Source organism: Betta splendens, chromosome 14 (genome assembly GCF_900634795.4).
Source record: "Betta splendens chromosome 14, fBetSpl5.4, whole genome shotgun sequence".
NCBI lineage: Eukaryota > Metazoa > Chordata > Actinopteri > Anabantiformes > Osphronemidae > Betta > Betta splendens.
The window spans coordinates 2,983,975-3,007,972 of NC_040894.2; the positions used below are offsets into that span (position 1 = coordinate 2,983,975).

The window sequence follows — 23,998 nt, forward strand, 5'->3', positions numbered from 1 at the left end:
GCTTAACAACTTAGAAACGATGTCTTCATTCATGGGCAGCCTCGTCCTCCTCCATACTGTAACTTGTCAGCGCTGAACTCTGGCTCATACAACTAACTATAAATATCAGACTGTGCGTGCTGAAGTACTCGTACTTCTAAATATTTTACAGCGGAACCTCCGGCCACTGAATATTAGTGCTGTAAGCATATGCGAGGAAAACAATGGCAGACAAAGCAGGTTTGTTCCAGAAAGCTGGGTCCGCCCCCTCTCAGCCTGGCTTCGCCCCCTCCCAGTGGAGGCAGGTACAGAGGAAACCAGGAAGCACTAGTTGTAGTCTGTGAGCCCATAGCAAGTAATCCGCCAGTCTGTGTTTGAGGAGGAATAAATGATAACTTCTCTGCATATAAAATATGCAAAGAGACAGATTTGGAGGTTTAGATATCTGCTTTCTATGACATGGAAGAAGATGCAGGCAGAAAAATGAAAATAAGAGGCATAGTTTAATAACTTATATCTAATGTTCTACTGTAAATTTACTGCTTTTATGTGACTTTGACTGTGAGACAATTTTAAGATTATGTCTATTAAAAAGTGTATATGCATATTTAAATATTAAACATATTGTCTATATGTCTGCTTATATTGTATTTATTGGGAGGAAAGCACATTAATGCTCAGTTTTACAAATAAAATAACCCATGGAGCCCAGGTCGATTGAGTCTCCATGGTTCTCATGCTGTGTTTAAGGACCGGCATCTGCCCGGGATTCTCTACAGTCTAACTCTAGTTGGATCATGAAAAAACTACTTTAACTAAAGTGCTTTTTAACCCAATAAATGCTTTAAGAAAAATTGTAGCACATACACATAGAACGCTGTTAATAAAATTGATTGGTTATGTAAGTAAATACATGTGAAGTGCATGACACCGTTGTCTGGACAATGTTAGTGTCAGGCTTCGGCAGATGTCGGACCCACATGCACAGTACACTTGAGGGTTGAGGAGTAAAACAGTGTTTATTGTATCAACGTCGTCAAGCAGTCTGGGTCATACACAGGGTGTCTCAGCATGAGGTACAATGAGGAACAGGCGAGATCAGGTCCAAGAGACAGGCAGTGGTTCGGTACACGGATAGACTCGGCAAAGGTACAGACAAGGGCTAGGCAAAACTCACTGGTCAGACGGTCAGACAAATACCACAATCCAGGACGAAGGTACAGAGGAGGGTCAGGCAGGAATAGGCGGTCAATAACAGGCGAGATCAGCAAAACGAGATAACAATACAAGAACGCTGGATAGTGGTGCAAGGACTCAACAATCTGGCAGCTAGAGTGTGTGAGAGGTGGAGACTAAATACTGGTGTTGATTTACTAATTACGGACAGGTGTGGATAATGGGAACCGGTGATGACAGAAACAGCTGAGGTGAGATGTGAACAGGAAGTCCTTTCAACCTAAAACAGGAACTGACATAAATCGTGACAGTTAGTCACTGTTTTACTTTAGTCACCGCTTGACGTCACCTGTCGCTCACTGAGTTTCATTGCAAAATGATATAAAATAAACTTATTTATTTTATTTTATTTACAGTTCAGCTTGGATTGTATTATATGCGCTGTGATTGTGCAAGAATTTAGAATAGAGGGAACATTGGCCTCCGCCCACTGCACAAACAGGTTTTTTAGCAGCTCAACTGCTTTCAGCTAAGAGTCGCTGCGAGAGAGTAAAATGGCTCAGACAGGAGTTCAGTTAAACCAGGAAACCTTCTCTTGTTCCATTTGTCTGGATCCACTGAAGAATCCAGTGACTATTCCCTGTGGACACAGCTACTGCATGAACTGTATTACAAGATTCTGGGATGGAGAAGACGGTAAGAGACTCTACAGCTGCCCTCAGTGCAGACAGACCTTCACACCGAGGCCTGTCCTGGTGAAAAACACCATGTTAGCAGAGTTAGTGGAGCAGCTGAAGAAGACTGGACTCCAAGCTGCTGCTGCTGATCACTGCTATGCTGGACCTGAAGATGTGGCCTGTGATGTCTGCACTGGGAGGAAACTGAAAGCTGCCAAGTCCTGTCTGATGTGTCTGGTCTCTTACTGTGAGACTCACGTCCAGCCTCATTATAATTCCTCTGCCTTTGAGCAACACAAGCTGGTGCAGCCCTCCCAGAAGCTGCAGGAGAACATATGCTCTTGTCACCACAGAGTGAAGGAGTTTTTCTGTCGTACTGATCAACAGTGTATCTGTTATCTCTGCTCTGTGGATGAACATAGAGGCCACGACACAGTCTCAGCTGTAGCAGAGAGGACTGAGAGGCAGAGAGAGCTCGAAGGGAGTCGACAGGAAATCCAGCAGAGAATCCAGGACAGAGACAAAGAGGTGAAGGTGCTTCAACAGGAGGTGGAGGCCATCAGTCGCTCTGCTGATCAAACAGTGGAGAACAGTGAGAAGATCTTCTATGAGCTCATCCGTCTGATATTAAAAAGCAGGTCTGAGGTGAAGCAGCAGATCAGATCCCAGCAGGAAACTGAAGTGGGTCGAGTCAAAGAGGTTCAGGAGAAGCTGAAGCAGGAGATCACTGAGCTGAAGAGGAGAGACGCTGAGCTGGAGCAGCTCTCACACACAGAGGATCACATCCAGTTTCTACACATCTACCCGTCACTGCCAGCACTGAGTGGATCCACACACTCATCCAGAACCAACACCCGTGCTCTGAGATACTTTGAGGACGTGACAGCAGCTGTGTCAGAGCTCAGAGACCGACTACAGGAGGTTCTGAAGAAGACGTGGACAAACATCTCACAGACAGTGATTGAAGTGGAGGTTTTACTGTCAGAACCAGAACCAGAACCAGCACCCAAGAGCAGAAGTGGATTCTTAAAGTATTCCTCTGAAATCACACTGGATCCAAACACAGTAAACAAATTGTTGTTATTATCTGAGGGGAACAGAAAAGTAACATATAAGAGTCAATTACAGTCTTATTCTAATCATCCAGACAGATTCACTGTTTGGATTCAGGTTCTAAGCAAAGAGAGTTTGCCTGAATTTTGTTACTTTGAGGTGGAGTGGAGAGGGACAGGAACGGTTTATATAGCAGTCACATACAAGAACATCAGCAGAGCAGGAGGTGGGGATGAATGTGGATTTGGATATAATGATAAATCCTGGGCATTGATATGTAACAATACTGGTTATGACTATTTTCACCACAACATCTTAACTATTGTCTCAGGTCCTCCATCCTCCAGAATAGGAGTGTACCTGGATCACAGAGCAGGTCTTCTGTCCTTCTACAGTGTCTCTGAAACCATGACTCTCCTCCACAGAGTCCAGACCACATTCACTCAGCCTCTCTATGCTGGACTGTATGTTTGGGGTGAAGATGCCACAGCTGAGATCTGTAAACTCAAATAGACTAAAGTCATTTAAGATGCAACAAGTTAATCTTGAGTTCATCTGCATTTTCATTCTGTGACTTTTCACATTCATTGCTGAGGTCTCGTCACTGTTATTATATATTATATATAAAAACTCCCTTCTCACCCCACGCGGGTGGTCACATCCACTTTCCAAGCTCGGGTCCTCTACCAGAGGCCAGGAAGCTTGAGGGTTCTGCGCAGTATCCTTGCTGTTCCTAGGACTACACTTTTCTGGCCTGAGATGTCGGATGTTATTCCAGGGATCTGTCGTAGCCACTCCTCCAGTTTGGGGGTCACAGCCCCTAGTGCTCCGATCACCAAGCACCACTGTGGCCTTCACCTTCCAAGCCTTCTCCAGTTCTTCTCTGAGCCCTTGGTATTTCTCTAGTTTCTCATGTTCCTTTTTCCTGATGTTGCCATCGCTTGGTATTGCCACATTCACCACTACGGCTTTCCTCTGCTCTTTATCCACCACCACATATCTGGTTGGTTCGCCATTACCATTCTGTCTGTCTGTATCTGGAAGTCCCACAGGATCTTGGCTCGCTCGTTCTCTACCACCTTGGGAGGTGTTTCCCACTTTGACCTTGGGGTTTCCAGTCCATACTCCGCGCAGATGTTCCTGTATACTATGCCAGCCACTTGGTTATGGCGTTCCATGTATGCTTTGCCTGCCAGCATCTTACACCCTGCAGTTATGTGCTGGACCGTCTCTAGGGCCTCTTTGCACAGTCTACACCTTGGGTCTTGTCTGGTGTGGTAGATCTGGGCCTCTATGGCTCTGGTGCTCAGGGCCTGCTCCTGTGCAGCCAGGATGAGTGCCTCTGTGCTGTCCTTCAGCCCAGCCCTTTCAAGCCATTGGTAGGATTTGTTGAGATCAGCCACTTCAGTTATGTTCCGGTGGTACATCCCGTGTAAGGGCTTGTCCTCCCATGATGGTCCCTCTTCCAGCACCTCATCCTCTGTTCTCCACTGCCTGAGACATTCACCCAGCACGTCGTCTGTCGGGGCCTTATCCTTGATGTACTTATGGAGCTTGGATGTTTCATCCTGGATAGTGGCTCTCACGCTCACTAGTCCTCGGCCTCCTTCCTTGCGACTAGCGTACAGTCTCAGGGTGCTGGATTTGGGGTATATATATATATATATATATATATATATATATATATATATATATATATATATATATATATATATATATATATATATATATATATATATATATATATATATATATATATATATATATAATATTCTTTATATTGTCTTCTTGTGCTGTACTTTCTTAAAGATGCAGATTGTTGATTACTTAGTTGAACTTTGTCTATGGTTAAAATTGAAATGTGCGTCTAAAAGTTTGTTGAACATTTCCATTGATCTATTGGTCTGTTTCGGATTTTTATCCATTATTATTATTTGTATTTGAATGTCCATCAGTGTTGATGTTGGGGGCAGCTACACTGGAATCTTCACTCCTGTTTCCCAGACCACGTATTCCATTCTGAGCTGCTCCATCTGTATATAACTACACCCAAAATAACTGCGTCCTCCTGTGAAATGTGTCATTTGTGTTTTGTAGTAGCAACAAACTCACATGCACACAGGCACAGTCACACGCAATAAATGAGAATTGTCCTCATAATCACTAAGAATTTCCTGCAACAAAACAGATGCTGTACATGTGAACTTCTAGGAGCGATGACAGAAAAAACGGGGAGGGGGACTTTTATTCTAAGAAGCTCAGACAGTGTGATCGAGCTGCTACAACACCATCAAGGTCAGTTCTGGGTTTTTCCTGCAGTGGCAGCGTTCTTAGTGTGAGGGAATTTTAAATTGATGTCTAAGTAAATGCTGAATAAAGAGATGAAGAACAAGTTTCACTTCTGTAGTTTACCTCTATAGGATGCCGAATTTAAAGGAGCCCCTATAACTAGTTTTCTCACATTTAACTAAATCACACAAACATGTTTTCTGACATTTAGTTAAATGTGCCAAAGTCTAAATGTAAATGTTAAATGTAAATGTTAAATGTTAAATGTTAAATGTAAATGTAAATGTAAATGTTAAATGTAAATGTAAATGTAAATGTAAATGTAAATGTAAATGTAAAAGTTAAGTGTTAATGTTAATGTTAAATGTTAAACGTAAATTTTACATGATCACCTAGTGCAAGACTGAATATTCATGAATGTGCAAGTAGTGCAAGCCTCCACCCCTACCCTCAAACAGTGCTGGTCTCAGATCAGAGAGGCAAACTCAAAAACCTTTTGTTTTTAGCCTGGACGTAACTTCGGCTAGCTAGTATAGTTAGCCAACTAATTCTCCACCGGCGCCACAGAAATATTCTTTTAAACCTTCTTAACTCCTCATTAATGGTGTTTACGACAGAACAGCAGTTTGAAGCGGAGCCTCAGCCCGCACACCTGCCGTTACAGCCCATTCAATCTGCCCCAACGGGAGGGAGTCGGACCTGGCGGCCATGATGGCTTCGACTTCAGGTTTCTCTTCAATATTGTCGTCCACCGATCCAGAGTCAGATGTGGGCGGAGCTATGCGTACTGTTTATATATATACCATACCGTTTGACGTATTTGAGTCCGCGTAACTGATCTAGGATCATAGGGGGTGGAGTCTAATTAAATATTCAGTTCAATCATTTAACATTTAACATTTTACACTTACATTTACATTTACATTTACATTTACATTTTTGCACATTTAACTAAATGTGAGAAAACATGTTGTGTCATTTAGTTGAATGTGAGAAAACTAGTTATAGGTGCTCCTTTTACATTCGGCACCCCATATACCTCTGTCCGACAACGTTTCACTAAAAACAGTCAAAATTATGCATTATACCAATACATTATAAATGTTACTGGTTCTTTGGGACCCCGTGGACCCTATTCAAAAATTACTGCACATTTAAAACAGCTGCAGGTGAAAGGCACATAGCTTGTGTCCACACCCAGAGCAAGTGCAGTCGTCACATCAGACCTAATCACCTCAGCACGATGCAGCGAGGAACGATCCACAACTTATCCGTTATGACGGCCGCTGAATGAAGTGGCCATATGCGTGGGTCAGCTCTTTATGAATCCCTCGCGGCGGCGGAGCCTGGCAGGGAAGGATTATCCCTGAAAACAGATGGGCAGGAAAAGAAGGAGGGAGCGATCAAGCTGAGAAGGCTCTGCTGGGTGTCTCTTTATGGCAGAATGAATTACAGACGTCTGGCAGCGCTTAATGTCAGAATGCAGCACATTATCCCTGATTGATCAGTTTTACATTGACTCCACTGGATTAACTGTACAGTAAGTGCACAGGCAGAGTAGGGCATAAAGCAGAGGTACACGGTGGAGAAGAGCAGGAAGAAAGCATAAACCTCTGTCTGCAGATAAATATATAAAACTGGGGAAACTGTGGGACAATCATGCTGCAGTTATTGTCATTTACTGCTTGACGTACAAACACATCACTCCATCGCTCTATGAGCTGCGCAAATGGAACTGTCACCCTTAATGTGGTGACATCAACAACATCAACAATCCACAAAAGCGCAGTCTAATCAGCGCACAGCCGTTGTTTCTGTGCTGTTACAGATGCGCATCCATAATAAGTTAATGGGCTAAAGCTAATAAAGCTAAGCAGTAATACAGCACGCAGTGACAGCTAACGATCTCCGTGCTCTGCCGCGATTCCACTGATGACGCAAGTTGTCTTAATGCTGTTGTTTCTAGCGGCTCCACAGCGGCGGCCGCTCTGTAATTGTTGGCCCATAATCCTGCTCATACGTTTGTTACTGTCGTGTCAGGGCACGTTTGGCTCGATTGAATTTGGAATTGTTTCTAATCATCATTAGATCTGTGTGGTTATAACTGTCCTCGGGTGTTTTAAAGGCTGAGTGTCACAGGGCCTTGGATTAAAAGCACAAGCACTTAAACATCACTAAACACCACCTGGGTCTCGCACGCTGGCTCCATGGAGCACGATGGAGGCCACACATTAATAAAAGGCCTTTACTTGAACCACAAAGTCACCACAAAGGTCCCTTCACCCGCCCCAGTCCAGGAAGCAGCACCGGATGCCTGCCTGCAACCTAAGCAGAACGCTGTGACCATTCAGTCAGTGGCTGCATGGGTAAATGATAAATAGGAGCCAGAGCAGTAATAGCACGAGTACGAGGCTTATCTGCTCAAAGTGTAAAGGCTGCCCACACCCCCAGGGATAAACAAGGGGAAAATGCTGCTCTGGCATTTTCACTACAGTGTTGGATAAATTAGCGCCGGATAACACGGTGCACAGATTATAAATAGTTACGAAGCCACAGCTGACCATGTCCATCCATTACTCACACATACAGTACGAGTACACAGACGTTGGTATAATAAACCTCAGAGCCCAGATAGTCAAATGAAACATGGTGAATAATGTATATTACGCTCAGTGATAATTGTAGACAGAACAGGTGAGCATGTGTTTGCCTTCTGTTCATGTCACCGGGAATTAATTTATTCAATACTAACAACATGCTTCCCTCAGCTCCAACAGGAGAAACTCCCTCGCAGGAAGGAAGGGTGAGAAACAGGAGCAGGAGATGCGTCGCCTCAGAATATGAGAATCTGAAGACTGAAGTATCAAGACCATAAAGTCACCTGCACTCGTCTTAAAGAAGCAGAGAACTGGATTCATCATCGTCTGCATCATCAGTAATGTCTGGGATCCGTCAGTGCATGAAATATTTCCAAAAGTATGTGCTGATTCTTTGTTGTGGTGCGGACGCCTTGGATCTACCATCACAATGCAAATAAAACACCAAACAGCATATTCAACATTTTAGACTGATTCAAAATAACAAAAAGGCAAAAAACTGAATAAAAGAATAGAGCTGGTATTTTACTTCCACTGAGATCCAGCACTTAAACGTCAACGTTAAAATTTAATGTGGGAAAAGGAGATCACAGTGTGGAAACGATCAGCAGTTCAGCAGTGCACGTTGTTTGTAACCCATGGTTGATCATGTTTCATTCAATTAATAGAAAGATTGTTATGTTAGGAACTACAATAAAAAACAAAATGCCTCTTACAGGCAGAAAACGCTGCTGATACAGATCCTAAACAGACTCAGACGCCCCGAGACGAGGAGTGACTCAGCAGGCGACTCCTCCTCCGTCGGGGCCCGATCACAAATGCAGGAGGCGGCGAAGTGACACACTCACGCTGCAAATCCCCCGTCGACCGTAATCTGATCTCGACCGCGGCACGTTAATACATCACAATTACCTGCTCGCCGTGGACGCTGCCATTAGAAATACATGGTCTCCATTACCAGAGCGTGTGTGTGTGTGTGTGTGTGTGTGTGTGTGTGTGTGTGTGTGTGTGTGTGTGTGTGTGTGTGTGTGTGTGTGTGTGTGTGTGTGTGTGTGTGTGTGTGTGTGTGTGTGTGTGTGTGTGTGTGTGCGCATCCTCACCTGCGTTAGCATCTGTTGGGAACTGAGGTGCTCTAAATCTCCTCACACACTACTTCATATCCAATTATATTTCCCTTACATCACGGGGACTGCAGCGTGTCTGCTCAGTCAGTACCGGCCTGGATCCGTGGCCCAGGCTGCAGAGGTGTGAGTGGCATTTCAGGCTGTTAGCGCCTTCACTGGAAGAGGACTGGAGCACGAGGCACGAAGGAAACAAGGGGCCATGAGCTGTTTGCTCGTACCTGTCTAATATTATCACACTGTGATTTAAAAAAGGGGAAGTCTCTCTTAATATTAATAGTGAGTGAATATTCAGTTTGGCCCATTTTCTAAAATAAACCATGTCTCCGCTGGGAGGACTTCACGAGCAGGACAGCTCTGACGGATGGAGCCTCAGACACAGTGAACCTGACAGCGTTAAGTCAGGAGAATTAACGCTGCCAGAGGAAACATTAATGTTGACACTTCATTAAATCACAAAAAAGAAAGAGAGAGTCTCAGAGGGCGTCCAAGCACAGATGACAGCAGCTCAGATGGACACGTTCAGTCGTCCACCTGCCGTGAGCGGAACCCGTGACACGGAAGGACACCGGTACCGAGTCCGCTCCTGAAGGTGGAATCCACAACGCTCATCGGCACCACAGCAGCTCCATCATAAGGTGACAATAAAACAGTACTGTGAAACAGTACAAGTACACAGTCTAATCTGACAGTGTCCAACTAAAGGCTTCAGCAGCTTCACAGGCATTAAAACCCTTTGGAGCAACTACAGTTTTAAGTACTGGCTACTTTTCGGACGTACTTGATGGAAATGACTGAGACTCAAGGACGCTCCCTGGCCGTCGCTCACACTGATTTAATGAACCTCTAACGAGGGACCAGACGCAGGTTAAAGCGGCAGCACCGCAGACTGAGTGCGTCCCCGGGTCTCGTCCCGGTGCCACGCCGGCTTCCTGCCTGGGCTGTGGCGCCGCTACGTCGGCTGCTCAGGGACCCGGCGCCCACGCAGCCTCCGACCCACTTTCCCACGAGCCGTGCTTCGTCCCCGGCCGCGTCCTCGGCGTCTGCAGGTGACGCCCGGCAGCTCGCGTCCTCCGTGAGGCCTTCGTCCCCCCCACTTCCTGCCCTTTCACGTCCTCCCCCCGCGTCGCGTCTCGACTCGTCTTGTCTCACCTCGTTACATCGCGTCTTTGCTGCGGGTTCATTCGATTGTACAGCTCTGCCCCTGCAGCCTCCGCACATCAGTTTAAATTTAAATGCATCTGGAAAATGGCACGACTAAAAGCAAGCGCTTAACATAATCTGAGGGGAATGTTAATAACCCACTTCCTCCACTTGGAGCCGTGGTACAAATGACACCTCCTTTTATTCTGCCGGGGTGTCGTGGGGAAGGAGCAGCCTCCAAATATGACAAAGGAGTGTTCTGATAAGATTGTTGGCTTAAGGACACAGAAAGGGAACAAAGGCCTGAGCAGAAGCCTGATGGGGCTGTATAATGCGGGTCTCCTTGGGCTACAGGTGCTTCCATAAATATTTATCTGAAGCCTCAGGTTGGCGTGAGCTGTGATTGGTTGTTCCGCCCGGCAGTTGTCAGCCTGAACATGCTGATGCATTAAGTAGACCAGGAAACATTTGCATACTGGTTTACATTTAATTGAAGCTGACGCGCAGTCACGCAAACCTGAGCTGCAGAGAAACCTCCGCTGTCACGTCAATGTCAGCTCCTCTGTGAATCCACTTTAACCAGACCACAATTAAATTTCCCCTTTTTATTACATTCACATGCTGCTAGAAAATATTAATTAGCACTGAGTTAATCATGGCTCCGCTTAAAAGATTCCAAACAATCCTTGACAAATCCTTGAGGGTTTTTCAAACCCGGACCTTGAACACGGTTTCCTGTTCCGCGTTTGGCTGTGAACGGAATGACTTCCAGGGATCGCGCTTTCAGTCAGTCGAATGACAAGGCCGTCAGGACCGAGGATTTGTGCTCATGTCGCTGCCTGTGATTTTTACAACTCTAACCACTACACTGCACAGCTTCACATCCTCAGTACATGCTGCAAAAGCCTAATGCATTAGAGATTAGGCTCTTTCCTCAGCCCAGTCTTTCATTGTTCATTTTTACTCCTCGCTCCTTTTCCACTGCTGGGGTTTCCGTTCTTTTTGTGTGTGTGTGTGTGTGTGTGTGTGTGTGTGTGTGTGTGTGTGTGTGTGTGTGTGTGTGTGTGTGTTGAAACCGTGTGAAAAGCTCCAGGGCTCAAAGGTGAACGGATGCCACTCTCGCTAAATTGTCCGTGAAGGACAGTCCGAGAGCAATAGATGGACAGAGGAAGAGTGAGAACTTGAGCGAGTGAGTGGGAAACAGCCTGAGTGAAAGTACAGAGGATGAAGTTACAAGGAGAGTTAGGACAGAGACACTGAAAGACAGAAATATTAGTGGGAATGAGAAAGACATGGAAGAAATATGAGATTGAGTCGAGACTGAGGAGAGAAAGGCTTGACTGTCAGTCACTTCTGGTTTTTCAGGCATGGGTTCCTGTTGCCTTCGAGGCCCAGACATAAAGTGGTGTGAATCAGGGGGAAAACAGAGTATTGAGAGCTCCAGGGACATTGAAGAGTAACAGGAAATTGCATTGTGAAACTGTCTGACTCACAAAGTTTGAACCCGTCTGACTCAGACAAACTGACAAACACAGTTTCGCAGCATAACACTGAAATATTCACGGATTTTCCTTTTCCCAGAGCATAAATTAAGTATTAGACGCATTCGGATATTCTGTGCTGAGGTAATGCACTAAACACTGAAAATCTTTTCAGCATTTGATATTTTTGCACATACAAAACTTACCTGAGCTTCATAATTTATAATAATTATTTATTTATAGTTTTCAGTAAGAACTGATTTGTGATCATCACAAAACCCTCTTCACCGGCGTCAGTGAACCTGAGCACATTCTTCCCATTTTATAGTTTGTGTATATGTTGTATGCAGTTATTCAAGTTGACAGCATCCAGCCTGTGTCAGTCAGTTCAACAGACTGTGGACAAAACATAGCTCACAGCAGTTTGTCTGGAAATTATAGGAAGGAGGAGTGTGTAGACCCGTCGGGCGTCAACCCGTAGATGCTGTGTGACGTCCTCGGGTGAAGCCTTTTTGCAGGAAACTGTCTGAGACTTTGTGACTCTGTGATGGGGTTTGATTGACAGCAGAGCTGACAGGTTTTCCACCAGCGGAGGAGCAAACCTGTGCTGGTAACAGACCAGCACCGATGGGATGGACGGACGTTCTAGTAGCTGTACAATGGAGTCTGTGTAGCATTATTTACAGTGGCCACGGCTGATGTGAAGGATGAAGCTCAGAACAAGCAACCGACAGGACAAGAGGACGTGATCTCATCTCTTCTCCATAGATCTGCTGCACCTGCTTTTGTTCCCCTGCGCTAAATTTGTATCTCAACTAAAACGAGCGGCAGCATCATTTCACAGCCAGCGTGAAATTTGCAAAAAGCCTGAACGCAGTAGGATGAAACTGAGTGAAGAGGAAAGAAGTGGAGGCTAAAACGGGACACGTGTCTGTTTACGCACGCACACACACACACACACGCACGCACACACACACACACACACACACACACACACACGTCCAGCTCAGGTCAGTGAGCTTTGACGGTGAACCGGACGGGGGAGGATGGGATGGGAGGGGGTGTGGTTTGGGGTGGGGGGTCTGCGGGGTCTTTTCTCTGCGAGCAGCTCGGAAGCAGCCTCCAGTTACTTCATGAGCCAGAAACGCTGCAGGAAGCGCTGACGCCACTGGGGATTTGCTGTACAGGGTTTCAGGGAGACAAGCGCACAGATACCAACACAGTGCTGGGTGGGTTTGTTAAGGCTCTATGCAGAGTTCACATCAGACAGATAAACAAAGAAGCGTCTCATTATCTTGGCAAATACACAGAATTAAGCAGCCTCTGTCCTGCAGAACATCCGTCACGATGCCTGTATTTAACCTATTTTATGATCAAAGCTATTATGTGAATTCAATTACTATTTACGTTTGCCTTTGAGTATTCTTGACTTTTATTTTTTGTGCAAAAGCAACTCCAACACCTACAGACACACTCACAGCCATCACGATCGATTCCAGGCTCGATGAATCACATTCAGTCGGCGCGGTTCATCGATTTGCATCCTCTCACCGCTCTAATTCTTTGTACTCGGACAAAACCCTTCCACTTTGCATATTTCTACAGGCAAGGTTGGAAAATCCTCGGCGTGTGCTACTTTGTTCTTTTCTGTTGTTTGTTGTCCAGTTAGCGCGAGGGGGGGGGGGGGGGGGGGGGGGGGGTCTGTTAGACAATTAGATGACAAACGATTACTGTGTCTATTAAACAGAGCAGGCGAAACCAAAATGACAAAGCTGCTTGAGAGATGGACGACGTCCAATGATCTGTGGTTCTGGAACGGCCCGAGTCAACTTCTACTACTTCTATCATCACTTTTTAATGGCTCACATTAATCTTTCAAGGATACCTAAGCGGCTCCAACAGGAGTTATCGTAAGCCCAGAGAATTCAAAATACTTCTTGTGAGCGGAGTGACTTATCTGATGCCAGAGGCTGGGAGACGTGTCAAATGTGGTGAGACGCAGCAGCCCTTCTTATCCCCGTATGCACAAGAACGTTACACCCCACCCAGATTTATCTCACTTTTATTTTCTTCTGTATTTTCTCCCCATTCTGCCTCGCTGTGACCCAGTTGCAAAGGTAATCTCGGTGAAGGATCCTCTCCCCGTCCCACATATCAAGCCTGCGCGTCACCACACATTCCAGCTCTATCTTCCACTGTGATACAGACATATCGACGTGTTTTCAGAGCCTATTCACATTTTGTCACTGAATGGTTTTTATGCATGGTTATAATTTAGTATCAATCCGACTCAACATCAATAACTCATTACAGGCTCATTTTTGTCAATAACTGATTGAATAAAGCAAACATTTTCACTCCACTGTCTGTGTATGACGTGGGTTCAATAGATCAATAAGTCATCTCCTGACTTGTCTAAAAATGACCTTCAACATAATATCTCCACGCTTCACTAAGGCCTTCAATCACCTCCAGTTGCACTTGGTGTTTTACTGCTTTAACTATAAAAGTCAACACAAAAAAAACTAAATTAACAACAAACACATAGGATGCATTGCTAATGCAGGAATTGGTTTGCATGGATGTCGACTCTTTAAATGAGAAGAGCAGCAGAGCGGAGGATGGAGGACGTCACCTGTGCAGATGCAGACGTACAAACACAGAGGGGACGGCGTTTGAATCCACCATCCAAAGCCTCCGTGATACACAGCCTGGAGGCTCTAATGACTGAGTGCACGTTCACCCGGGGAATTAAGGGAAGAGGCCTCTAAGAATGACTCTGAGGTTCTGAAATATTGTCTGCGTCCATCTGCCCCCCCCCCCCCCTCCTCCTTCCGTGGATGCGGATTCAGCAAATCCCCTTCGCCCTGCCTGGCTGGCTGCTATATTCCGTCCATGCAGAAAAGCCCCGCAGAGGTTTAACAGATGGTTTCGTCTGAGTCAGAAAACCGAACCGCGAGGGCAAGAAATGTGTGATACAATAATAAGGTGTGATACAATAATAAGTGGAGGCGCCACCAGGTAAACATCATTCTTAGTTCCTGATGGTGAAACCACTGTGGAGATGATAGGCCGGTTTTCCTTCAATTAGCATGACCGCTGGTTTCTAGCACCACTGCAGAGCTTCACAGCCGCTTCCATCATTTCTCTGCTTGAGGACATTCAAGCGTCGTGGCTCCTACAATCCCAACACTTACAAAGAAATATATTGAAGCAACTTTAACCGAGCAGGAAACTATTTCATCTCACCTCAGGCTCCAAACGTCGGCTTTACAAGAAGTAATCTCAAAGATAAATTTTAATTCCCATTCTTACACAGGGACTAAGGATGCTTCCAGAGAAATACCTTTAATTGAACTTCTCCATTAGACGTGACACAGAGGTTTTCTATTTCAACGGCCTTGGAGCTGAATACAGATTGGTCAAATGCACAGCGAGTCTTCATGGTTCGTAAGTTGGTGCAGATTCCAGAATGTGCATGATATCAGCCCGCGTCGCCCTTATTCATGCATTCCTCCCCTCTTCGTATGCATCCCAGCGCCTCGACCTGAAAGGAAACGTCCTAATTGGAGGCTGCTTTCTATGCAGGTTCCGCTCCACATCAGGAATTCACAGGAAATAATGACGGCATGAAACAATAAACGGGGAAGGGCCTGTGTGTTTGTGTGCACACTACCAATCAGTGGGAACAAAGCGAAGGAGGAGAAACCAGACAGGAGACGTGTCCTCGTTCATTCTGGGTCTGGATCATTCCATTATCTTGACATAATCCGCCCCAGATCCGCTTACTTTTCCTTCTAGCTCTGAAATTTCCACAGTGAAGGCAGCGGTTTCTGTCGCTGCATCTCAATCAGGTCATTGTCTTACATCCAAGGGCGAGCACGCTCAGCCAGCACTCGATAGAAGACAACTACAGGGGCCTTGAGGACATCGATTATGCGACTCCTGCCGTACTGTACACACATCCCCATCGTGCTCCGCTCTGCACTCGTGTATCACCACCGTTTCATTGCAGTACACATGTTACGCACATTTAAGAAGTTGACTCTGAGCAGAGCTGAAAATGTCTGGAGCAAAACTTGAGCCAGATATTTCAGGAGATTTTCATCCATGAGAACAGCGACAACCACCCAGAGGATGACTTTCACTGGCAGAAAACAGCCTTGACAGGCGGAGAGGGCGAATCGCTGGTGAAGGAAAAGCATGAAAGAGGAAAGATGTGAGTTTGCAAATGACCGGAGGAACAAGAACAAAGCAGCGAGACCGGCGTGATTAGAAATGAAACGGTGCGATGGAGAAGGACGGCGAAACACAGCGAGGGCCCAAAGAGTGGAATGAAGGAAAGACGAATGTGAAGAAGGGTTGAAGGAAAAGGAATGAGATGAAAATGGAGACTGGAAGAGTGTCCAGCTTAAGAGTGAAACACAATGAAAAAATCACCAGAGGCACAAATGTTCTGTCCAGAACTTTTCCTGCTCTTTGATCAAAGGCGCATTTGCTCTCCTTCCACTTCTACTGTTTCTCTCCAGACCTCAGAAACAGTCAACATTCAAGATTGATCTCTAAGACTGATTTATATATTCCACATACGCAGGTGGAACAGCTCAGAATCGATGCTATCAGCCATTATCACACAGTACCATCTTTAGACTGGCCAAAGTTCAACTGATCAACAATCTGCCTCCTAAAGTAAAAACACAAGAAGAGTGGTGGGATTTTAAAGCAGAGACATAAAAGTAATGAGAACTCAGCAACAAATGTGAAGAATTACAACATGAAGATGAGGTCAGGATTAACCTACTGCATCTGAAATTACATGGATTTATTTGAGTTTACAGATCTCAGCTGTGGATTTATCACCAACAACATACAGTCCAGCATAGAGAGGCTGAGTGAATGTGGTCCGGACTCTGTGGAGGAGAGTCATGGTTTCAGAGACACTGTAGAAGGACAGAAGACCTGCTCTGTGATCCAGGTACACTCCTATTCTGGAGGATGGAGGACCTGAGACTGGAGTGAAGATGTTGTTGTACCAATATTCATAAAAGGTGTTGTTACACAATAATGCCCAGGATTTATCATTACGTCCAAATACACATTTAGACTGATAGCTTGCTCTGCTGATGTTTTTGTATGAAGCTGCTATATAAACCTCTGTCCCTCTCCACTCCAACTCGAAGTAACAACGTTCAGTAAAACTCTCCTTGCTTAGAACCTGAAAGCAACCAGTGAATCTGTGTGGATGATCAGAATAATACTGTGGTTGTGTCAGTCGTGTTACTTTTCTGTTCCCCTCAGATAATAACAGCTGTGTAAAGGCTGTGTTTGGATCCAGTGTGATTTCAGATGAATATTTTAAGAACCCTGCTCGCTCTTGGGTCCTGGTTCTGGTCCTGACAGTAAAACGTCCACCTCAGTCACTGTCAGTGAGATGTTTGTCCACGTCTTCTTCAGAACCTCCTGTATTTGGTCTCTGAGCTCTGACACAGCTGCTGTCACGTCCTCAAAGTATCTCAGAGGACGGGTGTTGGTTCTGGATGAGTGTGTGGATCCACTCAGTGCTGGCAGTGACGGGTAGATGTGTAGAAACTGGATGTGATCCTCTGTGTGTGAGAGCTGCTCCAGCTCAGCGTCTCTCCTCTTCAGCTCAGTGATCTCCTGCTCCAGCTTCTCCTGAACCTGAGGAGTCGAGGCGGACGACGCCGCAGGAGGCAGCGCCACCCCTGCGGCAGAAGGCCACCAGACCAGACGACGAGTCCGGGATGGACATGACGCTGGAGACGGTACCAGACGGGGAACCAGGGTGGACGCGGCTGACGCCGGACCACCCGGAGCAGAAACGAACGTGGCCGGAGCCAGACAGGGAGACGTGGAAACAGACGTGGAGACGTGGCCAGGGCCGGGCCACGAGGAACCGATACAGGTGTGGCAGGCCCCGGACCACGACTGGACTGGAACCTGAACGGGACACGACTGAACTGAAAGCTGAGCGGAACACGACTGGACTGGAACCGGAGTGGGACACAGCTGAGCTGGAACCGGAGCGGGGGCAGGGGACGGGGGACCGCACGAGTGCAGGAAGTCCTCCCAGCGGAGTAAACGTGGAGCTGGGCAGGCTGGTGCAGCAGCGACGGTCAGACCGGGCTGGGAAAAGGAAACTGAAACCGGGACCATCGGTGGTGCGACCGAGGCTGGCGTAATCCGAGGGAACGGCGTGAGGGCAGGTGTGGTGCGGAGTGTGCTGTCTAACTCTCACGCACGCTGTCCTCGTCCTCCAAGGTGCACACCGCCACCTCCACGGCGCTTCGCTGGGGTTCCGGGTTGGGCGCCCTTCGATAATCCTCCGCAAGAATCTTAAAATAATTGCGGAGGTCGCTGGGTAACTCGGCGCATGAAAAATCCATGGCTTACGGCAGAAACCCTCCTCCAAAACGCGAAAAGCAAAAGAGAGGGGGAAAAAAAACGAACTGGGAAACTAACTTGAAGCTGGCTGGGTCCTACTCTGGCCAGATCGTTCTGTCACGGAACGGCAGAGAGAGGACCCAAATGCATGTATGTCATCCGTTGTTCCAGCTATTTCCCTGTTTTGCTTACCTGGTGTTGATCCTGCTTCGTATCGCTGAACTCCTGCCTTCTCCCCGACGAAACTGTAGCCTGATTGTTTTCTGTTACCGAACCATTGCCTGTTTTTGGAACCTGATCCAGCCTGCTCCCATTTACCGAAATCCTGAGACCTTCTGTGTATGACCTGGACCGACCTGTACCAAAAGTTTTTGGATTAAATCTTATTTCTTTACTACCTACCATCGTGTCCTCGTACTTTGCATTTGGGTCCTCTCTCTGCCGTTCCGTGACAACGTTTGTGTTGAATAAACCGTTTTATGTTAACTGTTAATTCTGTGTTTGGGTCGTGCATTTGAGGTCTCTCCTGTTGTCTCCAGATGCGGGCAGGTGCGTGTACCGGTCTGTTAGAGAACCAGGGTTTTATTAGCGTCACGGGTTCGCAGCTGTGTGCAAGGTGGTCGTAGTGCAGTGTTTCCTCCCGGCTCAGTGAGAGCTGTAGCTTCTCCATCAGAGCGGGCGTTTGTCCACTGCTCCGCCTTCACAGCATCTCCTGTCCCCAGTCCTCAGTCAAGCCCCGATGGTTCTGAACCGCTCGGGGGGAGTTCATAACATTCCACTTCTACTGTTTCTCTCCAGACCTTAGAAACAGTCCACATTAAAGACTGATTTATATATTCCACATACGCAGGTGGAACAGCTCAGAATGGATGCTATCAGCCATTATCACACGTTGCCATTTTTAGACTGGCCAAAGTTCAACTGATCAACAATCTGCCTCCTAAAGAAAAACACATGAAGAAGAGTGGTGGAATTTTAAAGCAGAGACATAAAAGTAATAAGAACTCAGCAACAAATGTGAAGAATTACAACATGAAGATGAGGTCAGGATTAACCTACTGCACCTGAAATTACATGGATTTATTTGAGTTTACAGATCTCAGCTGTGCCAACATCACCATAAACAAACAGTCCAGCATAGAGAGGCTGAGTGAATGTGGTCTGGACTCTGTGGAGGAGAGTCATGGTTTCAGAGACACTGTAGAAGGACAGAAGACCTGCTCTGTGATCCAGGTACACTCCTATTCTGGAGGATGGAGGACCTGAGACTGGAGTTAAGATGTTGTTGTACCGATATCCATAACTGGTTTTCTTACACCTTAATGTCCAGGATTTATCATTACATCCAAATCCACATTCAGCCCCACATCCTGCTCTGCTGATGTTCTTGTATGTGACTGCTATATTAACTCTTCCTGTCCCTCTCCACTCCACCTCAATGTAACAACTTTCAGGCAAACTTTCTTTGCTCAGAACCTGAGGCCACTCAGTGAATCTATCTGGATGATCAGAATAATACTGTGATTTACTCAATAATGTTACTTTTCTGTTCCCCTCAGATAATAGCAACCACTCGTTTGCTGTGTTTGGATCCAATGTGATTTCAGATGAATACTTTAAGAACCCAGCTCTGCTCTTGGGTTCTGGTCCTGACAGTAAAACGTCCACCTCAGTCACTGTCTGTGAGATGTTTGTCCACGTCATCCTCAGAACCTCCTGTATTTGGTCTCTGAGCTCTGACACAGCTGCTGTCACGTCCTCAAAGTATCTCAGAGGACGGGTGTTGGTTCTGGATGAGTGTGTGGATCCACTCAGTGCTGGCAGTGACGGGTAGATGTGTAGAAACTGGATGTGATCCTCTGTGTGTGAGAGCTGCTCCAGCTCAGCGTCTCTCCTCTTCAGCTCAGTGATCTCCTGCTTCAGCTTCTCCTGAACCTCTTTGACTCGACCCACTTCAGTTTCCTGCTGGGATCTGATCTGCTGCTTCACCTCAGACCTCCTTTCCTCCATCAGACGGATGAGCTCAGTGAAGATCTTCTCACTGTTCTCCACTGATTGATCAGCAGAGCGACTGATGGCTTCCACCTCCTGTTGAAGCACCTTCACCTCTTTGTCCCTGTCCTGGATTCTCTGCTGGATTTCCTGTCGACTCCCTTCGAGCTCTCTCTGCCTCTCAGTCCTCTCTGCTACAGCTGAGACTGTGTCGTGGCCTCTATGTTCATCCACAGAGCAGAGATAACAGATACACTGTTGATCAGTACGACAGAAAAGCTCCTTCACTCTGTGGTGATGAGAGCAGATGTTCTCCTGCAGCTTCTGGGAGGGCTCCACCAGCTTGTGTTGCTCAAAGGCAGGGGAATTATAATGAGGCTGGACGTGAGTCTCACAGTAAGAGACCAGACACATCAGACAGGACTTGGCAGCTTTCAGTTTCCTCCCAGTGCAGACATCACAGGCCACATCTTCAGGTCCAGCATAGCAGTGATCAGCAGCAGCAGCTTGGAGTCCAGTCTTCTTCAGCTGCTCCACTAACTCTGCTAACATGGTGTTTTTCACCAGGACAGGCCTCGGTGTGAAGGTCTGTCTGCACTGAGGGCAGCTGTAGAGTCTCTTACCGTCTTCTCTATCCCAGAATCTTCTAATACAGTTCAGGCAGTAGCTGTGTCCACAGGGAATAGTCACCGGATCTTTCAGTAGATCCAGACAGATGGAACAAGAGAAGGTTTTCTGATTTAACTGAACTCCTGTCTGAGCCATTTTATTCTCTCGCAGCGAATGAGTTTTAGTTCAGTATCACTTTCTTTTAGCTAAAAATTTTTGAGCTGCTATAAAACCTGTTTGTGCAGTGGGTGGAGGCCAGTGTTCATTCTAGTCTAAACGCTTGCGCAGTCGTACATTCCTTCTCTTTTGTCCACGCACAGTGAATCTCTGCAGCGCATACAATAAAATCCAAGCTGAAATGTGAATAACATAAACACAGTTTATTTTGTTCCATTTTGCAATGAAACTCTGAGTGACAGGTGACAATAAGCTACTGTATGACTACAGTAAAACAGTGACTAACACTGTCCAGACAACGGTTCACACGTACTGTATTTACTAACGCAACCAAACAATGTCGTTAACAGTGTATTACATGTATGTGCAGCTTATCTTATAGTATTTATTTGGGGAAAAATATTTTAGTCAACTAGTTTTAGAGCCATTTTACTCTCTCGTTTGCTTCTCTACAGCTAAAAGCAGCTGACTTACTAGAAAAACCTGTTTGTGCAGTGGGCGGAGGCTGGCAACCGTTCCACGTCAGCACAGGGTGGTTACACATGTCTTCAAACCAGAGTTTCTATACTGTAAATATAAATGTCTGGAGCAAAACTTGAGCCAGATATTTCAGGAGATTTTCATGCATGACAACAGCGGCAACCACCCAGAGGATGACTTTCACTGGCAGAAATCAGCCTTGACAGGCGGAGAGGGCGAATCGCTGGTGAAGGGAAAGCATGAAAGAGTAAAGATGTGAGTTTGCAAATGACCGGAGGAACAAGAACAAAGCAGCGAGACCGGCGTGATTAGAAATGAAACGATGCGATGGAGAAGGACGGCGAAACACAGCGAGGGCCCAAAGAGTGGAATGAAGGAGTGACGAATGTGAAGAAGGGTTGAAGGAAAAGGAATGAGATGAAAATGGAGACTGGAAGAATGTCCAGCTTAAGAGTGAAACACAATGAAAAAAATCACCAGCACAAATGTTCTGTCCAGAACCTTTTCTGCTCTTTGATCAAAGGCGCATTCGCTTTCCTTCCACTTCTACTGCTTCTCTCCAGCCCTCAGAAACAGTCGACATTTAAGACTGACCTCTTTCTACATTTCTTATTCTAGTCTATGTTTTTGCTCCTTTAAGCCGAGCTTCGCTGTCTCACGTCAGAAATACCTGCAGAGAAACGGCACAAAGACCAAGAAAATGTGTTTTTTCTTGAAGAAATGCTCCAAATGCTTCAATTTTCCGTCTCCCAAAGTTTTGCCTTCGCACAGATTCCTGACCCGCATTCACAAAAAAACAATATTTGTAGCAGCTGAAATTCAGTCATAGATTTGGTTGACATTTGCCACACAACCCCGTGGTCAGAAAACAACAGCCGGGTGTCAGACAAGCATAAAGACTCATTAAATAGTGAACTCTGCACCGGAGATTATCAATTCAATGGATTTCTGTTCCTAGGTTGGAGTAGCTGCTAAGAGCTCAGGGAAACGACAGCTGGGGGTTTAAAAGTTCACACATTCACAGATCTAAATTAAAAGTTGTCTCAAACATCATTAAACATTGATCTTTACTTCTACAAGTGAAATCATTCTAATTCTGCAGACGGCACAAACCGACCGCTGCTGCTCTTTTTACACCACTTACCGCGGTGAAACGTACCGTCAATACAACCTTCATAACTCTGACTCCATATATTTCATGCGCCCCCAAGACCTGTCAATCATCCTGATGTGCCGTCTGCTGGCCTGCAGCGGAGGTGAGCTGCATCCATAAAGCAAGCGGAGGTGTTCAAGGAGCAGATGGTGAACAGGAGCGACGGGCGATAAAAACAGAGATGTAAACATTAAAGCAAACAAACACCTGCAGCAGGAAACAAAATGAAAGGAATGTCCAGCATTAGGAACAAAAACTATTAGAGAGATTTAGGCCTGAACACTTATGCATCCATTCCCCTGCACAGACCATTAAACACGCTGTGAATGAAGCTTGCCTTAATTCAAAGTAATTGTATTTTCAGCTGAGATTAATAGAAGGATTTTCCCATCTCTGATAAACTGCGCATCCATTTCCCCCGTCCTCTTCTTCGTATCATTGTCTTGTAATAACGTCCTCCCAGGAGCCGTGGAGTCACACAAGCAGAGATCCAGCGGCTCCCCGATTGCGCCCCATAACCTCTGTTCCTTCATCAGTCAGAGCCTCCGCACCCAGAGGCTCCTGCAAACAGTCTCCTTAAAAACCCTGCGCCCACAAAATGAGCAGCCTTTCACCTTCCCTCTTCCTCTCGCTCTTATTATCTTTTACACTTCCCATTCCAAAATCTTATATTTTTGTCCATATTCTTGTAAAATTTATATAAATAGAGGAGAATTTAAAAAGTTTCTCTACCTTATTTTACATTAGGGCAGAACATCTGGACTTTAAAAGGGATCAGTTCTTGTGTTGTGATCCTTCATTAGCCCTTCTGCAACTTTTACAAAACAATTATACTATGACTTTTTTTCCATATGTACACTTTTAATAAGCAGCGTTAGTCTAGTATAGTGTCAGAGGGGAAGTTAATGGATGTGAATCCCATGAAACTGGTCGGCTGTCGGGTGTTTCGCACCTTAGTGGCCTCAATCACAGTAAGGTAAAAAAGGAAGGGCATAAAACTTGATTCGTCAATTTAAATTACATCAGCTTCTACGAGAGACATTTCCCCACTGACAAGTAGACAATGTGTCCACGATAATGGGCAAAGGAAATAAATTGACATTTAAATAATCCTAATCGCTCTCGGAGATCCCAGCGGCGCGCGCTAGCGAGACCGCTATCGAAACAGTCCTCGACTTGACTCGACAAACCAGGAGTCAGTTCTGCTCTTACGCAACAGCTGAGGTACAGTATGTTACAGCTCATGACATAAATTTTAACACCAGGCTACAATTTAAATAAATACAGTCAAATGCAACATCCTTGAAATAAATCCAGCATCTACAAAAGGTTATAAAGTTGTGTTTTGCTAGCTTGATTTCAAGAGGTTTTATTTTGAAGATATGTTCCTGTTGCACACTGGGTTTCTAACATTTTGTTTCCCCTCAGTGAACATATCGCTCAATGTTAAACAGTCCTGCTCTTATTGGAGAGGCATTAAAACCTCCCAGGTCATTTACGAGCTGGTCACTACCAACCTATCCAGGTGCAGGAACCTCAAATGTGCCTTAAAAACAGCGAGGTGTGATTCTGTTGCTGGAGTCTGAGGCGTTTAGAGTTCGGTAACGAGCCCCGTCTCAGCCAAAATGACGTATGAGCGCTCCTCTACAGCAGAAAAAACACAGATATC

General features: G+C 45.9%; 3 protein-coding genes across 5 annotated transcripts; 1 reads left to right on the forward strand and 2 right to left on the reverse strand.

The window, feature by feature from the left end:
- Positions 1 to 1,659: 1,659 nt before the first annotated feature.
- LOC114870018 (tripartite motif-containing protein 16-like) lies at positions 1,660 to 3,558 on the forward strand. Its single transcript, XM_029174613.3, has one exon. It carries the CDS (start codon positions 1,710 to 1,712, stop codon positions 3,396 to 3,398), a length of 1,689 nt encoding a protein of 562 aa, XP_029030446.1. The 5' UTR covers positions 1,660 to 1,709; the 3' UTR covers positions 3,399 to 3,558.
- Positions 3,559 to 16,203: 12,645 nt separating this feature from the next.
- On the reverse strand, positions 16,204 to 20,783 carry LOC114870021 (tripartite motif-containing protein 16-like). Of its 3 annotated transcripts, none has more exons than XM_029174618.3 (2): positions 19,286 to 20,783; positions 16,204 to 16,631 (listed from the first exon to the last, which is right to left on the reverse strand). In XM_029174618.3, the coding sequence occupies exons 1-2, from the start codon at positions 20,673 to 20,675 to the stop codon at positions 16,339 to 16,341; spliced, it is 1,683 nt and encodes a 560-aa protein (XP_029030451.1). In that variant the 5' UTR covers positions 20,676 to 20,783; the 3' UTR covers positions 16,204 to 16,338. The 3 variants fall into 3 exon arrangements, with proteins under 3 accessions (XP_029030451.1, XP_029030453.1, XP_055370586.1); XM_029174620.3 differs by lacking the exon at positions 16,204 to 16,631 and adding an exon at positions 18,984 to 19,086 and having other exon boundaries at positions 19,158 to 20,781; XM_055514611.1 differs by lacking the exon at positions 16,204 to 16,631 and having other exon boundaries at positions 18,984 to 20,769.
- LOC129605124 (uncharacterized) lies at positions 16,820 to 17,727 on the reverse strand. Its single transcript, XM_055514612.1, has one exon. The coding sequence runs from the start codon at positions 17,688 to 17,690 to the stop codon at positions 16,872 to 16,874; it is 819 nt and encodes a 272-aa protein (XP_055370587.1). The 5' UTR covers positions 17,691 to 17,727; the 3' UTR covers positions 16,820 to 16,871.
- Positions 20,784 to 23,998: the final 3,215 nt, after the last annotated feature.